General features: G+C 43.4%; 1 protein-coding gene across 2 annotated transcripts in view; it reads right to left on the bottom strand.

The window, feature by feature from the left end:
* Positions 1-353: 353 nt before the first annotated feature.
* chst11 (carbohydrate (chondroitin 4) sulfotransferase 11) overlaps positions 354-18555 on the bottom strand; it is a 73946-nt gene continuing 55744 nt past the window's right edge. For both annotated transcript variants that reach the window (XM_068307483.1, XM_068307484.1), the window contains exons 3-4: positions 6858-7087; positions 354-6038 (exon numbers count right to left, since the gene is read on the bottom strand). In XM_068307483.1, the coding sequence (XP_068163584.1) occupies positions 5414-6038; positions 6858-7087 (855 nt within the window). In that variant the 3' untranslated portion in view covers positions 354-5413. The remainder of the gene's footprint in view (positions 6039-6857; positions 7088-18555) is intronic.

The following is an 18555-nucleotide window of genomic DNA, read 5'->3' as shown; positions in this document are numbered from 1 at the left end:
TTAATAGACTTTAACTATAAATAGAAGTTATTCAAAGATCCTCCAACAAGGGAGTCAGACGAGAGACAAAATATCCTCCATCTGTGAACAGATCTTAGGGAACTCAACTGATTATATTGATTATTGAAATGGTAATGGTCGCTTTGCTAGACTGCTATTGACTTTAAAATGTGTCCTAACTTGTGAAGTGTAACGGCGAGCGCGAGGTGAGAAGAAGTCACGGCTTCCTTCTTGTTCTGAACGGTGTTTCCGCTTCTTTGTAGTTCGTGGGTCAACGACCATTGGCAGATGCGTTCTGTGTTCTGTAGTGTGTATATGACACCCACACGTGAAATAATTAGTAAGAGACTCTGGCAGTTTCACTTTTAATTTATTGTGAAAACATCAGACAGATGAACTGCAGGTTGAGCTGCTGTAGGAGCTACACCACTCTCACACCCAGTGTACAGTACACAGTCAATTATTCATGATTTCCATGAGTGCAAGCTGAAAGTAAGTAAAAACAGTGAAAGGGTGTCCTGGGAGGAAAAATGCGAGAGACAGAAAGTTTAGGTGTGTTGCCATGGAAATAGCAAGGAAGGAGTATGCGTTGTTGTCTGGGAATAAATAAATAAATAAATGCCGCCTGTTTGCGTGAGATTCTCTTCCTCCTCAGAGACGTTCCTTCTAAGGCAGAGCGGGTACAGCACAAAGTGTCCACACTCACACACAGGCGTGCTAAGGCCACCTATACACACTCATGCAGCCATCATCCACCATCTTCACTTGTAGTTACAGCATGTGAGGCACGCCGACACAGAAACCGTAGCGATAAATCCAGGTGCAGACATCATGGAGTCCTCTAAGGCCACACACACACACACACACACACACATACACTATACATGTTCTGGCACAACATACACACACCGACACACTCTGATCACAGCCGGCGTGACCCTGACACGTGGAGGACGACTGAGGTCACAGCCGCGCTGATGTGGACTAGATTTACGTGTCCAAGTAGGTGTGATCACGACTCCGTAAACAACTATGGAACTTCTCAAAAAACAGCTGAGATCATCACAACACATGTTGGTTTCACTTCATCACAATATTTTCACCCCATTGTCCTCTATTCACCTTTATTTACCATCATAACACCGCGCTCACCAGCGTCACTCCTGGGATTACGGGAACATGACAACAACACATGATGGAGGCAGCCTGCATCATCCATCAGGATGTAAACAAGCCAGCAGGTTGTCTCTCCTACCTTGCTCTAGGTGAGGTATTATGGTCTATTTTGGCATAATACCTCACCAAATATTTACGTAATGCATTCAAAATCATGTACAACAGCTATACTTATTTCCTTAATAGAGATAAATGCTACTGCTCTAAATGTGTGGGTGTTGGTTTAAATACAGTACAGGTTTATAATACAGTAGTTCCAGTTTCACAGCTAACAGCTACAGTAACACTATTTGATAGAGATGGAAAAATCATACAGATTAAAGAAATAATGTTGAATTAATTCTCCATTCTTGTCTTGAGTACTATGATTCATATTAGCCAACAGCACACACACACATAGGATTTCTTTAGGGGCGATATGGTGGTGATGTTGTCACATTCCCAGATCTCAGTGGTTGCTTTGGTGGGTACAAGCATTAGTGTGAGAAAACAAATGTGAATTAAAAAAAAAAAAAGGTTCCACTTTGTGACACATGAAACATTTGAAGCTGGTTTCTGCGCGTGATTTTCATGAAAACATGAAAAAAAAAAAAAAAAAACGAATCATGTTGAGAGAAGACAAATGATTTAGATATATTCTCCACCCGAGAGCCTCTCCTCTGCCTTTTTTTTGATGCGGTTGCATGGATGTCTGCAGGTGTGTCCATCCCACGGAAGCATCTGATGTCACAAGTATTTCACTTGGGCCAGTTCAGCTGCATTTAATGTTTTACACTGTGCTGAATCCAAAAAGTATGCCCACCACCAGCGGCCCCAACAGTTTTATCACTATTATTACAAGAGCAGAAGTGTGTGGAGGTGTGTGTTAACATTCAGGAAAAGAAGCAAATCATCACTGGATGTGTGTGTGTGTCTGTCTGTGTGTGTTTGTGTGCGTGCGTGCGTGCGTGCATGCATGCATGTATGTGTGTGTGTGTGTGTGTGTGTATTGATACAGAGGAAGGCCCAAGTGACCTCAGAGAAACTGCACTCTGAAACTTGTCACGATGAATGAAAGGCACAGAAGCAAAACAATCGTGTGTGTGTGTGTGTGTGTGTGTGTGTGTGTGTGTGTGTGTGTGTGTGTGTGATGTGAGGCCACTCCAGTAATCAATTGATCTGACGCTAAAGAACAGCAGTATGAATGACATCATTTCTAGGTTGTACAAAAAACATCCTGCAGGATGATATGTGAGACACATCAGTTCCACAGAAGCCGTTCCCTCTGTCACGGTGATATCAGATTACAGTTATTCTGCTGAATCATATTGTTTTTGTATGGTTCCTGAAAAGAACTAAAAAAAACAACAACAAAAAAAGCTGGTTTTGATAATACTCTAAGGTATTTGTCTCTAAAAGAAAACCTTTTCTAAACACGTTTTTTTTTTTAAATTGCTGCTGCAAGTTAGGAATGAGAAGGTTGGTCGTTCCGTACAGACGCTTGTTTATTATGAAGCTACAACCAGCAGTTAGAATTCCTTCTCATAAAGACAAGATTGAGTGAAAACGCTCCTAAAATAATTTTCTAATCACTGAACGTTAGATAATCTGACAAACTGATTGATACTAAAATGCTCCACTATGATTGGTAAACATATTAAATACCTTTCCTGATAAAAAAAAAAAAGGCCGTCAGCATTTTAGCATTGACATTTTGAGCATGTAAGCACGCTGTTATCATTTAGATTAATTGTCCAGAATGGGGTAACAACAATGGATGCTAAGCTAAGCAAACCAACTCCTGGCTGTACCTGAGATGTGTTGCTCTTTGCAACTTTGACAGGCAGCAAATAGAACCCCCCCCCCTAATGATTAAACTATCAATTTTAACGGATAATGATATGAAATTATTCTTCACATTAAGAAAAAAAAAATTTGGTTGTGATTTATATATATATATATATGAACATAAATCACATCATCCAGTCCTCCCCTCCAAAAGTGGGAAACATCAACGAAACAACAGTTGTGTGATTCAGTCGACAGACATCGTCCAGAAACAACATAAATATTCCTGTTCTAAGCAGTAATCAGGTGTGTATTCAGGCAGACTGAAGGGTGAAGAATAGGAACACAAGCGCTCTAAATTTGAAATTAAAACTCTTTTTTATTGGAGGCCTCTCATTTGGTTCCCGTTGGGGTTTTTGTTTGTTTTTGCCGTCATTATTTAGGCAGGCTTTTCTTCCCTTACGAAGTGGCAGCTACTGTTGACACTTAACTTCCCTCTTTTTAGAGTGTGGCTGGAATGGAGAAAAAAAAATAAGAAGGGAAGGAGAAGACCTCTGTAATTGTTTGCAAACTAAAAGGTCCTTTGTGAGTCGTTCATCTTCCAGTCTGGGCCTTAAATGAGTAGTTTAAGCTGAGGCTCGTCCAGTGTGTTAAGAGGTGCTTGCCCGTCTGTGCCACCGTCTACAACTGCTGAGTAAGATGCTTCGTGGCATCTGCATCAGCAGGAGTGCTAAATGGTGCAAGCTGAGTGTGGATGTATTTTTGTGCACCTCACAGGAGGAGGCCTAGCTGAGAATACAACCATTGTTTCTGCAGGAGCGTGACAACGGGGGCTACAGGCCAGGCCAGTAGCTTTTCTCCTTGATCAGAAGCAGATGTCTGTGTGAGGGGGGGGGGAGGAGGAAAAAAATAAAGTTGTTTCCTCATTACAACCCACACACAGAGGCACACACACATGCACATCTATACTACCTCAAAAGCTACAAGAAGACGTTTTGTAGCTACAATACCCCCACTGCCATCGCCACCAGGCCTTATGTATATTTACAGTGAAGTGGAGATGACCAATCAAGTAAATTCTCCCCCTGATTATCAAATTGAAATGAAAAACTAACATCTCTCAAATTGAAAATCATCTATCTGTCAAACTGATTCTATCATGTGGGCAGGAGATCCTTGATATTTACACCAACAGCAGCATAGACGCATAGAGGGACGATGGCGGAAATGTACCGCAGAACCATTTAGAAATGTAAAATGCTGTGACACATTGAAATGTACTGTCGAATAGTGAAGAACTGATATATATAACAAACAAAACTCTTGACAATTCAGCTTCTTTAAAATTTTCCCCCAAAATCATCACCTAGGAACCAACAAAGCAATTTAAATAATTTTTTGTTGTTGTTATTGCTGCTCGCAGCAATGCTTCGTAGACAGTAAGAACAAAAAATAAGCAAGACAACAAAGGTCTTCATTTTGCTGACACACGTATTTGGTTGCCAGAGCAGAGGGGGTTTGTGGGCGTTGCCCTGGGGTGTGTCCAGTGAGCTCCTGGGCGGGGTGTGGAAGGACTGGCAGGGTGGGGTTTTTGAGATCCAGTGCCTTTAACAATTTTGTAACTGTTCAGACCTTCTTCTCTTTCGGTTCAGATTCACTCTGTAACTTTCTCACCATTGTGTTAAGGATGCTTGGTGTTGCAGGCCGTGATTTATTCAGTACTTCCACACTTCATTCTGCAACAGGAGTTTTCAGAGTCCTCAGGTTTTTACGCAAGAGGCGTCTTTTTGCGAGTTCATAATGATGGAGACCAGTGACAACTCATTCCATCACAACTGCTGGCTGAATGTCGCCACAGTTAGTTTCGGAGGTCTTGAAGGTGAAGTCAGTTGCCATGGTATCCTTGAGTCGGTGGTGAACCACTTTCCCTTTGGAAGGTATCTAATGAGGCTGAGGGTAATGGGTCATTGTATATAAATAGTGTTTTAAAATTTTGAGATTCTTGGGAGGAGTGAGATATGACTAGATTCCGTGATGTACTGTTGGTTAGGTGCAAGTCTGATGTTCAATTTGTTGAATCTGCATCAGCCCAATTTGTCAGCAGTTTGTTTAAACATGTTGGGAACATCACCAGGAGAATCCCTCTTCAAGTTTCTGAGGATAAAATCCTCTTTTTTTAAAAAAATGCCTTGAAGACCTGCTTCACCTACACGTAGTCTTTGCATGCGTTTGGTTCCTTAAGCCCACAGTCCTATTCAATCATTGCTGGGCATTTTTCCCTATTATGCCAAGACAAGCACGCAATACCATTCCTCCTTTCATCACTTGGTTTTCTGTTCAGGTCAGACCCCCAACCTTTTATGACTTTTTTTAAAATCAAAGATGTTTCCAAAGTATTCCACCCTTCGCTCATTTCTTTGCCTCTCCTTAGCAAAGGCAGCCATTCTCAGAGTCCCAGCTCCGACCTCAGTTAGTCCAGCCGGAGATAGCTGGGCATGGAGTAGTTGAACATGAGGAAGTCTAACTTGTAAAGCTGGTAGAGTTGGATCTGCTGCTGAGTGCTGATATTACTGAAGAATTGGGCTGTCATGGCATCTGTAGTGCGAGTAGACTTGGGATAGGTCGGAAAGCGCAAGAATTCGCCAACGCCAGCCAGCCGCAACACGTAATTTGCATCGTCTTCCAGCGTATCGTACTTGCCCACCAGGTCGTAGTGGATATGACATGGGTGACAAAGCTGGTAGACGGTCTGCCAGTGTTCGTTGAGTGGGCCGTCGCGCTGTGTAGCTGGGTCCACCAGATACTCAGCAAATTCTTTGAATTTGACATCGTCCCCATTGAGGAGGGCATCCTGCGTGGCATTCTTGCGGTAGCGCCGGATGATGCGGGTGCCAAAGCGCTTGTGGAAAGAAGAGTTGTACTTCAGGGTGAACTTGTTGCGGTATGCGGAGACTAGCCTCTCAAAGGGCTCACGTACGAAGAGGAACTTGAGGTAGTTCTTGAGGCGGTGGTTGATCTCCGCAATACTGTACTGGTTCAGTGTCTTCAGGTTGGAGGGAATGTGGGCCTCATTTGAAGGGATTTCCATCGGATCACTGTGAAACAGGACAGAGAGCAACAAAATATTTATATTCCCATCTTTCTATTGAGACAAACGTCCATAGTAAGGATACTTTCCCCATTCTGAAATGGTTGTTACACAAGTTGGAGAAAAATTACCTTTTGAAAACTTGATGGAGCACAATGATGAACATGAAAAAACTTTAAAACTTTTTAGAACCATGTTGCAGGTATGACTTTAAGACTGAACATCTACTGCAAAGAAAACCATTGAGGTTTGTATTTTTATATACTATTATAACCCCCAAAGGGTAATTAAGGCACACTCTTGGAGTGTTTGTCAATCGCATGCATGCATATATACGTATATTATAGTATGTGCAGGCTCCTGTAATACACACAACCACACACAGGGGGGGCCTGTAAGCATGCAACGGGAGGTAGAGTGGTAGGCAGCTCCTTCTTGGTGTGCCCCAAATGAGCAACTTGTGAGGGAGATGGCGCCTTGCTCAAGGGCGCCTCGGCAGTGCTCTGGAAGTGAGCTGAAACCTCCCACTCTCGGCTCACACCCCGGGTGTTTTTGGGTGGGAGCAGGAATTGAACCGCCAATCTTAGAACATTGGACCACTCTACCACTGAGCCACTGCCGCCCCAACAGTACATATGTCGTAACATCAAATATCTTTGTGTTACGACAAAGATATTTGATGTTTTTAGATGTGTTTAGGTTAAAAGCATTTTGAAATCATCATGTCATGCTTTTACTGAAGTTTTATTGTCCCAACAGTTTTTTTTTTTGGACCTGGCGTTCGACAAACCACCTCTAACCGGGTCTACCATTAAAGCTGACTCGCCTGTATTTCCCACGGCCTGCGAGCACCATCATGACGCGTTTCCAGTTGGTACAGGCCACCTTGGGGACGTAGCAGTAGATGAGCTCGTGATCCTCGTCGACCACCAGGTGTTTGAGGTCCCCGGGCGTCAGGACTCGGCGTTTGCGACTGGATGCGCTGTTGACTCGACAGGCATCCGCTACCTGATCCCTCCTGGCCTGGTGAAGAACCGCTGGTCCGGACATCTCCAACTGGTCCATCAAAGACAGACACAGTATTTCAGTTTATTCAGCGCAATATAACTATCTACACACACACACCTAGGTAGGTAAAACAGTTACACTGTGCCAATATGGCACTCCGACGTGAAAGAAACTGAAGCAGAAAAGACGACAGGCATACAGACAATGACAAAAAGTTATTAATCCCCAGTGTTATCATCACACTCATCTCTTTAGTCGCTCTATCTCTTCCTCTATCTGAGTCATTCCACAGAGTGTGACAGAGATTATTCCAAGGCAGGGAGGAAAATAATGATATCGGAGGATATTAAAGATATTGAGTTTCAAAATGCACATATCCAGTCAGCATTCATCCGTCAGAGGCATACTCTGTATTCATCACGATGCGCGTGTTGAAGTGATCCATTGCAGGAGAGGAAAAAATAGACTGAGGTGTGAGTGTTATTTTGAAGGACAGGAATGTTTTCCCTCTGGGGCTGAGTTTCCCCCCCCTGGGGTAGTGCCCCGGTTTCCTGGTGGAATCTAAATTGATTGTGTCGTGGCCTGCGTTCCTCACCGCTCCATCCCGCTCCCAACAAGTGTGGCCTTTCAGGGCCCCGCCCGGCAGAGCTGAGAGGGAGGGGGGCCTGCTGACACGAGGCGCTGAAATAACTCAGGGACGACCACGCAGACATACATGCAGACAGCTTGACTAATGCCTGCTTCTCTTTGAAGTCACTTGTTATGCATTCAAGTGGGCAATTCTTCACAACTAGGAGAAAACCAATCTTCCGCCCGTTTCTGATTACCAATGCAAATGCAGCCATGAAGAAGCTGCATGACCTTAAAAATCAGGGTGACTTCTAATGAAGTCTGTAAAGTCGTCTTTCATGTGGGGGTAAACTGATTTCTAAATACGATGAAATACCTGGAATCAAAGTAGTATTTGCCCCGTTTTTGGTTAAAAGTCACATAATTAAAAGTACAGCAGTACCTCTAAATACTAGTTACACAAGTTATAGACCTATAAGGAAAATCCAAGATATGGCCCGTGTTCCAGGACAGGACTAGTTGGTGGATGGATACATCAGATGAGACCGTTGTTGGCGGATGGATACAACATCAAATGTGACCGAATTTCGTTCTCTGTCAAAGAATAAAGCTGTAGCTCATGTGTTCTCGTGACTTTAGTGTTTCTTTTCATACTTTATTGTTGTTTGTGTAACTTTTACGGTAATCCCTCATTATTCGCTGTTAATGCGTTCCAAGACCACCCGCAAAAAACAAAATTCCGCAATATAGCGACAAAACTACAGCCAATAGAATGCGCGTATGGTATCACGTGACTACGTGGAGACGCGTGTTGTTGCGCGTCTGCGCGAGGGATTACTGTATTTATATATATAATTAATTATACACAGGTAAAGTCTGCATGTCTGTTGCTTTATAAAAAAGTTTTTTTTTTTCATAATTTAGTGGGTTTAGGACTTTTTGGATTAAAATTATTTATGTTGTTTTAAGACCTTTTGGCACTAATATGGTATTTCTATCTCCATCTGGACACTTCTACCAAAAACTCTTCCTGTTATTGATATTTTAGTCCTGTCAGACAAACAAAACATTATTGATTTTGAATGCTTTTCTAAATAAAAATGTCTTGTACTCACGCAGTCCCCACATCTTGCTGTTCTCTCCATTCCCTTCGTTTGTCACCAAAGACATAATTTTTGAACAGCGAGTAGCAGCTCTTTGTTAGTCAGTCTGTCCTATTATATACCCATTGAGAGAAGTCGCTTCGTGCAAATGTTGCAGCAAGCAGCCATCCATCCCATCAGAAGACAAACACTGTAATCGACAGAGGAAATGGAAACAAGGGATGGACTTTTGCTACGACAGGCTATGCCTCACTGTTCCACTCCTTATCGCTCCTCCATCCTCAGGATTTGATCTCCCTCCCAAGAAACTCAGTTTAGTCCACTTAAGAGAAAGGCTGAGGAAAAGTGGAGGAATGGAGGAAGAGATGATGGAGGAGATACGCCGATGTCGTCTGAAAGGAAGCAAGATGGAGATCACCGACCTCTAGTCGGTAAGGAGATGTTATTACCTGCAGGATGCTTTTTACAACACCCTCCTTCACCCCGTGGACACGGACCGTCGGTCATCGTTGGATGAGATCACATAAAACCACAGCTACAAAAGTAGTTAATGGTTTTACACGATATAGTAATTTAATTTCATCTTGTGTGATTGGGTCATATCCCAAAGGGACTTCAAACTATTAGCTCAGCAGATTCCCTCTGCGGCGGTGCAGTGACAAATTACATGAGAACACACATTATAAATATTCATTTAAATGAGAGTTTGCATGCTTGTGTGTGTGTGTGTGTGTGTGTGTCTGTGGACACACACGGACATGCTGAAAGAAGTGAAGGCACGGACAATGTTTCTGCTTCCGTTTTCACACTGACGTTCACATTGAAATTCAACATAAAGGCTTTGAACACAAAGAGAAATCTGTGTTTTCTTCACATGTCAGGAGTTCTTGATGAGCCCATTGTACATTTGAAACGATGCTTCTACTGCTCCACAGTGTACGAGAATCTGACAAGACTGAGATGCAGAGAAAATGTTTCCACTTTCCAAGACTAGAGGTGAAGCATTTTGTCTAAAAATGTCTTATGAGTTTGAAACCTGAGCTTAAAAGAGATTTGTAGCTACGCTGGGATGGCAGATAGGGGATCATCCTGATCTGAAAAAAAAAAAATGTAAAGAAGTGAGCAAAATATGGAAGAGAAGGTTAACTAAAGCTGAGTTGAGTTCTGCTTAAAATATGCAGCTCTCACATTAATGGTCAAGTCACCAATGCCCTTGTTTGGAACCAGAGGTTTAAAATGTGTGGTTAAGAGACTGGTGGCTTCCTGTGTGTGCAGCACTGCTGCCTGATAAGCCTTCAGATGCATGAATCTGTTACCGCAGCTCGACTCCCTGTTTAAACATCATGTCTCACTTGTTGCCTGAAACAACACACCCCACCCCACCCCCACCCACAAAGACCCTTGTTGGTTCCAGTCTGACGGTCTACTCAGTCTGATTTATTATTTTATTGTGATGTGTTTGGTCATGCTGCCCCATTACGTAATGGAAAAATAAGCTTGCTTTTGGACAAATTACGGAATTTTGAAAAGAAAAGCCCAGACTGTGTAATAAAGAAATTACTTTCCTGATTTGGTTAAACTGATAATTTTACATTTTAAAAGGTTTTCATTGTTTTTATTAGACCAAGGTCGGCCAAGGAATTCATGACGAGACAAAAGTGTTTTTAGATCTTGTATGGAAACATCTAAAGGTGTGATGTGAACAGACATGTGAGTGTGTGTGTGTGTGTGTGTGTGTGTGTGTGTGTGTGTGTGTGTGTGTGTGTGTGTGTGTGTGTGTGTGTGTGCGCCAACTTTTCTGATGATGTCACCCGTGACTCAGCCTGTCATGAAGCCAGGCGCCGCTTTTTGAAGGTAAGACACCTCAGGCTCAGCCAATCAGAGCCGTGGAAATGGGAACTTATCAAACCCGAGAAGAGACTCACGGATCGTTCAAGGAGTAGTCTACGTTATACAAGATTTACAATACATGTTTATTAAAGTCCACTTTAATGAGTCACAGGAATATAACTCACCAAAATATTTCCTGTTGGCCACTTTGCAAGTACTTACAATTTGTGTCACCGTGAATCCATCTATCCAACTTCTTGTAATCCCTCCAGTACATTGTACTAGTTAATAAATGAAACTAAATGTAACTCAATATAATGTAAAATAAATGTAACTCCTTCTTAATGTTACATAACTCTAAATTTATTATCATTCAAGCTACAAACATTACAGTTACACAGAAAAAAAAAACTTTTCTTGTTGCTCTGTTATAAGAAATCTTTTTAATTTGTAAGGTTATGAAACCCACAGAACTACATCAATAGAGGATCAAACGATCCAAGTGAATAAAGAAAAATAACATCATGTTAGAACATTAACTACAGTGGGTTTTTGTCAAAGTTAATATGGGTCTAATCACTGCATCGTGATCAAATCGTTTCCTAAAAGCAATATTTTTAGACACTCTGACCTTTTATGCTCTCGCCACATTTGTCCCACGGACCTTAAGTCTGACACATGTGCTTTATACGATCACGGCTGATGTCAAAATGACCAAAGGTAACAAAATCATTTTGGGTGGGTGACAAAAAAAACGTCAAGAAACTTGACGCACACTTCCTAAACAAGAAACGTCGGTCTGGTCCAAAAACCTAATAGCATAAAGATGGAATTGTAAAAGTAGATACAACAGCTTTTTATTGAGTTTTAACAAAACCTAAAATAATTATCATATTAAAATTTGGTCCTACTCCACTTAGATTCACTTTAACACTGCCGTGAACCGGATTCTGAGACTCATGGAACCGAGCGCACTTCCGGATACCGTCATCCAACAGAATGCGAGTACGGTATCACGTGACTGCCTACCAAAAATCTGCAATGAGGTGAAGTCGCGAGCGTTGATGCGTGAATGCACGAGGGCGCACTGTAAAATGTTTTTCTTGTGTGGATCCAGTGGACTAAAAAAGCCACTGTAGTACTTCTTCTTCTTTTCCTTTCGGCTTTTCCCTTCAGGGGTCGCCACAGCGAATCAATTTCCTCCATCTAGCCCTGTCCTTTGAATCCTCTTCTCTCACACCAACTACCTTCATGTCTTCCCTCATTACATCCATAAACCTCCTCTTTGGTCTTCCTCTAGGCCTCCTGCCTGGCAGTTCAAAACTCAGCATCCTTCTACCAATATATTCACTATCTCTCCTCTGGACATGTCCAAACCATCTCAGTCTGGCCTCTCTGACTTTATCTCCAGAACCTCTAACATGTGCTGTCCCTCTAATGTACTCATTCCTGATCCTATCCTTCCTGGTCACTCCCAGAGAGAACCTCAGCATCTTCATCTCTGCTACCTCCAGCTCTACCTCCTGTCTTTTCCTCAGTGACACTGTCTCTAGACCAAACAACATCGCTGGTCTCACCACAGTTTTGTACACCTTTCCTTTCATTTTAGCTGAAACTCTTCTATCACACATCACACCTGACACTTTCCTCCACCCGTTCCATCCTGCCTGTACACGCTTCTTCACCTCTTTTCCACACTCTCCATTGCTCTGGACTGTTGATCCTAAGTACTTAAAATCCTCCATCTTCTTGATCTCTTCTCCCTGTAACCTCACTCTTCCACTTGGGTCCCTCTCATTCACACACATGTACTCTGTCTTACTGCGGCTAACCTTCATTCCTCTCCTTTCCAGGACAAACCTCCACCTCTCTAGCTTCTCCTCCACCTGTTCCCTGCTCTCACTGCAGATCACAATGTCATCTGCAAACATCATAGTCCATGGAGATTCCTGTCTAACCTCGTCTGTCAGCCTGTCCATCACCATAGCAACAAGAAGGGGCTCAGAGCTGATCCCTGATGCAGTCCCACCTCCACCTTGAACTCCTCTGTCACACCTACAGCACACCTCACCACTGTCTTACAGTCCTCATACATGTCCTGCACCGCTCTAACATACTTCTCTGCCTCTTCAGACTTCCTCATACAATACCACAGTTCCTCTCTGGACACCCTGTCATCAGCTTTCTCCAGATCTACAAAAACACAATGCAGCTCCCTCTGGCCTTCTTTGTACTTCTCTATCAACATCCTCAGAGCAAATACTGCATCTGTAGTACTCTTTTTTGGCATGAAACCATACTGCTGCTCACAAATGCTCACTTCTGCCCTTAGTCTAGCTTCCACTACTCTCTCCCATAACTTCATTGTATGGCTCATCAGCTTTATTCCTCTGTAGTTGCCACAACTCTGCACATCTCCCTTGTTCTTAAAAATGGGCACCAGCACATCTTCTCACTATCTAAGATCCTGTTGAACAACCCAGTCAGAAACTCTACTGCCACCTCTCCTAGACACTTCCATACCTCTACAGGTATATCATCAGGACCAACTGCCTTTCCACTCTTCATCCTCTTCAATGCCCTCCTCACTTCATCCTGACTAATCTTTGCTACTTCCTGGTACACAACAGTCACCTCTTCTAGTCTTTGTTCTCTCTCATTTTCCACGTTCATCAACTCGTCAAAGTACTCTTTCCATCTTCCCATCACACTACTGGCACCTGTCAATAGACTTCCATCCCTATCCTTAATCACCCTAACCTGCTGCACGTCCTTCCCATCTCTGTCTCTCTGTCTTGCCAACCTCTATAGATCAGTCTCTCCCTCCTTACTGTCCAACCTAGCATACAAGTCATCATAAGCTTCTTGTTTGGCCTTTCCTACCTCTACCTTCACCTTACGCTGCATCTCCCTGTACTCCTGTCTACTCTCCTCAGTCCTCTCAGTGTCCCACTTCCTCTTGGCTAACCTCTTTCTCTGTATACACTCCTGTACCTCCTCATTCCACCACCAAGTCTCCTTATCTACTTTCCTTCCAGATGACACACCAAGTACTCTCCTACCTGTCTCCCTGATCACATTAGCTGTAGTTGTCCAGTCATCTGGAAGCACCTCCTGACCACCCAGAGCCTGTCTTAACTCCTTCCTAAAAGTCATGCAACACTCTTCCTTTTTCAGCTTCCACCATTTCGTCTTCTGCTCTGCCTTTGCCCTCTTTATCTTCCTCACCACCAGAGTCATCCTACACACCACCATCCTATGCTGTTTGGCTACACTCTCACCTACCACTACTTTACAGTCACTGTTCTCTTTCAGGTTACACCGTCTACACAAGATGTAGTCTACCTGTGTGCTCCTACCACCACTCTTATAGGTCACTCTATGTTCCTGCCTCTTCTGGAAGAAAGTATTCACTACAGCCATTTCCATCCTTTTTGCAAAGTCAACCACTATCTGTCCTTCTGCGTTCCTCTCCTGGATACCAAACCTGCCCATCACCTCCTCATCACCTCTGTTTCCTGCACCAACATGTCCATTGAAGTCTGCTCCAATGACAACTCTCTCACTTCTAGGCATGCTCTGCATCACTTCATCAAAGTCCGACCAGAATTTCTCCTTCTCCTCCAGCTCACATCCTACCTGTGGAGCATACCCGCTAACAACATTCAACATCACACCTTCTATTTCTAGCTTCAGACTCATCACTCTATCCGATACTCTTTTTACCTCCAGGACATTCCTAACAAACTCCTCCTTCAAGATAACTCCTACTCCATTTCTCTTCCCATCTACACCATGATAGAACAACTTGAACCCTGCTCCTAAACTTCTAGCCTTGCTACCTTTCCACCTGGTCTCCTGGACACACAATATGTCTACCTTCCTCCTCTGCATCATGTCAACCAACTCTCTACCTTTTCCTGTCATAGTTCCAACATTCAACGTCCCTACTCTCAGTCCTATACTCTTGGTGTTCCTCTTCTCTTTCTTCGAGCGAACGCACTTTCCTCCTCTCCTTCTTCGACCAACAGTAATCCAATTTCCACCGGCGCCCTGTAGGTCAACAGCGCCGATGGCGGTCGTTGTTAACCCGGGCCTCGACCGATCCGGTATGGAAGTCATAGGTTTGATTCGCATCTTTGATTTGGCAAAAGTTTTACGCCGGATGCCCTTCCTGACGCAACCCTCTGTATTTATCCAGGCTTGGGACCGGCACAATAAGACACTGGCTTGTGTCCTCTTGCGGCTACATTCCACTGTAGTACAGCGCTTAGAATAATCACTTGTGAGACGTTCTAGAAGGTATCCAGATTTGTGCTGGAGGACGGTAAATTCTAATCAGATACAGAAACATATTCACAGTGGTCACAGTCAGACGTTGAATTACCATACACATGTAAACAAAATTCTGTTGATTATTCCTCTGAAGTTGAGCGATGCTTTTTAAATTAGATGTTAGTACATAGTGATTTGCAGCCTTGGGATTCAGCAGAGCATTGGAGCCCTTCGTTTAAAACTGTTTACTATTGCAAATTTTTGAAACAGGGACCAATGCTTCTATTTATACCTTTCCTGACTTCTTTGTGGAGGCCTGCTATATTTCTGATGGCGCTTCTCTGGAAAGATTTGAAAGTGTCTGTAACTGGCCATAAGGAATAAAATCATTTTCAAGGAGAATAGGTGCATTCATGCTCTGACGTCTACAGTGGGAGACGTGAAAGGAAAAGTGCTGCAGACAAAAATTCTCCTTACTGGGGTGTAATGCTCATAATCTTTGTGGCATGATGACATTCTGCTAAACGGATCTAGAACCTCAACCTGCAGTCTGTTTGGATGACGGCTTCATGTAAGATCGTCAAATCCGATCAATAGCATTTATCACTCTCTCTCTCTTTTGCACACACACACACACACACACACACACACACACACACACACACATACGCAGGAATGCACACACGCACACACAGAACACTGAAGACAGTCTGTCTATCTGAACCTCTCTGCTTACAGACAGGCATTCATAAAGACGGAATAAAGATGCCAGTGTACCTAAAACTGTACACACACACACACACACACACGAATCATGCTTCACCTGAGCCCCTGTTAAATCTCCCGTACATGCTGTAAAGTGCTCTGACCCTGCTGACAGCTCACGAGGCGGGATTCATCCTTTACCCCCCCCAACCCCACCCCCATCGCATTAACTTCATGTCATAGCGGAGAAGCGGCTCCAGCAGAGAGACGACCTGCCAGGGAGGCGACTTACCAGCTGTTAACCACCTGCACCCACTACGACACGGAAAAGACCAGAGGAAATACTTCTTTACCTTTTATTCATCTGAGGAAATAGCTGAGAGCACACGCTCTTTTTTCTGCAAAGCTCTGCTTCACATTCATCCCTGGAAAAAAAAAAGCTCCAGAGTCCAGACACACACAGACATTGTGTGTGGAGCTCTGGGGAGTAACGAAAAATAACCTTCAAAGGAAAATAAAGAAAACTAATAAATGAGCCCAACCAACCATTTACATTTATGTTCCAATTGGGTGATATTCACAGTTTAGGTGAGTCTGTTGGCATCGTGTTATCACGATGGACATAAAAGATGAAAACATCATAAAAAAACCCCAAAGATCCTTCCATGCATGTTGAAACTATGAGCGAACAATAAAGAAGCTTTTCTCAGGATAAAATGCAAACACAACTTCTCATTTCAGACTGAGTTCTCTATGAGTTGGTGTACACAGGCTCCTGGGTTTGAAACCAGGAACCTGATTTGGTCAGCTCCTCATCCTCACTGAATTTGAAAGAAGAAAAAAAAGAAAAAGGAATGGACTGATTGCAGATGTCTGTTATTTAAGGCCACTGCAGGGAGGCAGTAAATAGACACAGTGTGCAGATGCCAGGGGCTAAAAGCATTGAGCTGCCCTGCAAGAACAGACAAAGTTAAGACTTACACACACACACACACACACACACACTAACACACACACAGGCTCCTTTATTCATCACTCTACATCCCAGGGTTGCACAATGCAGAGCGAGCTGTAGTCTCTTTATACGACAGTAATCTCTCGTTACTCGCGGTTAATGCGTTCCAGGAACCGCCCGCAAAAACGACATTCCAACGATACAGCGACAAACTATTTTATTATTTACGGTAATTTAATCGTGTCTGAACCCTCCCCATACTGATATTAAACCACCTTCTATCTGTATGACCTCCCACACTCTGATAGACTGTTTAAAGCACTTTTGTGTCTCATGGAAGTGCGGTACGGTTTCACGTGACTACCTACTAAAAATCTGCGATGAGGCGAAGCCACGCTTGTTGATGTGCGAGGGATTACTGTACTTATAAAACTGGAATTCTCTAATAAGTACGAATAAGTGATGGAAGAAGTTGATGATACCTGGTGTGTGTATATGTGTGTGTGTGTGTGTGTGTTTTCTCCACCTCCAGCAGACAGTGATATCACAAATACACTAACAACACTGTCGTTGTTGTTGTTGCCGCCGTCACAATTATATGACCTCACACATTACACACACCGACGTCGTTGCTACAGCAACCTGTCCGATCGGCCGATAATGTGGCCCCGTCTGAACAGAGCCACATCGCATTGAGACACTTGCTAAAAACAGTGTGAACAGTCAGCCCTAAAGATTGGGACACGGAAGGAAATCCGATGTGCCTGCAGTCTCTCAGTCACCTGTGTCTCGGTCACCTGTCTCTCAGTCACCTGTGTCTCGGTCACCTGTGTCTCGGTCATCTGTGTCTCGGTCACTTGTGTCTCGGTCACCTGTGTCTCGGTCACCTGTGTCTCAGTCACTTGTAACCCGTCTTTCCCTCTGTCTCCAGCCTACATAAAACTCTTCTCAGCCCTCAGTTCTCTGCCAGACTGTTGCGCGTTCATCCTACTGTCCAGCATTTCTGTTCTTTGTTCGACTGATTCTGCCTGATTGCCTGCTCCCTATTGGATATGTTAGCCTGTTCAGACTGATTACCTGGTTTTGTGAACTTTTTGTTTTGGAAATCCAAAAAAGATTTGGTTTTCACCCTCTTTCACGCTTTTGCGTCACAAACTGTGTTTGTGAACTAAGACATGGACTTCCCATCAGTGTGGGAATGAACACGTAAGTAATTTCTATTTGAAATGTCCCTTTAAATAAATTAAACCAATTTTGTGGGGTTGCACAGATACCTTATTTTTCTCTTCTGTGAGGTGATACGAATCGAGATCTGAAAGCCTCGTCAGAAAAGACTTTCTGGTGACATAAAACACTTGGGCACCAGCACCAGCCGGCTTTGTACTGCCTACACTGTGTCGTGTAATAATTTGATGTTCTGAAAGAAACCTTAGTCAAGATCAGGGAACTGTTCCCCTTTGATACGGTGTCAGCTGTACATCTTCTATAATCTCTGTAGCTTTCTGCCGCTTCTCTCTGCCGTTTATCCTCTCCATCCCATAGTCCCTGTTCCTTCTGTTGCCCCCAGAGATGGACAGCCAGAAAACAAATATAACCTCCTCCTTTTAATCCCTTAGTCTTCACCCCACCCCCCCACCCCCCACACACACACACATACTTTAGGAAACATAAATGAGAAACTCACTGCTGACTTGAAGTGTCTTTGCCGCAAATTGTCAAGTAGACCACCAAGGGTAGGAGGGGTTCTGAAGGACCACCAGGGGTCTAGGCTGGTGCCATTGGCGAGACGTTCCTCCCTTCACTGAGTGGATTGTTTAAAGACGCTACGATCACCTCACCGTACAGCCTAATGAATATTCAGGCAACATTTATTCCAAACCATTTCCAGCATTAACAGCTGGTAGTCATAGCAGGACCGACAACTCGCTCTTCTCTCTCCAAATGACAGGAAGAAATGTTCTTTCAAAAACTGAAATCAATCCAACCTAATTAAAATCCTTGAAATCCTGTTGAATTTCTTTAACTGTCGGTCTCTGATCCTCTGAAAAAGATGCACACAGACTATGAACTCCTGATTC

This window comes from Antennarius striatus, chromosome 22 (assembly GCF_040054535.1).
Source record: "Antennarius striatus isolate MH-2024 chromosome 22, ASM4005453v1, whole genome shotgun sequence".
NCBI lineage: Eukaryota > Metazoa > Chordata > Actinopteri > Lophiiformes > Antennariidae > Antennarius > Antennarius striatus.
The sequence above is the reverse complement of the archived record's forward strand: the minus strand, read 5'-3'. Positions and strand labels throughout refer to the sequence as shown.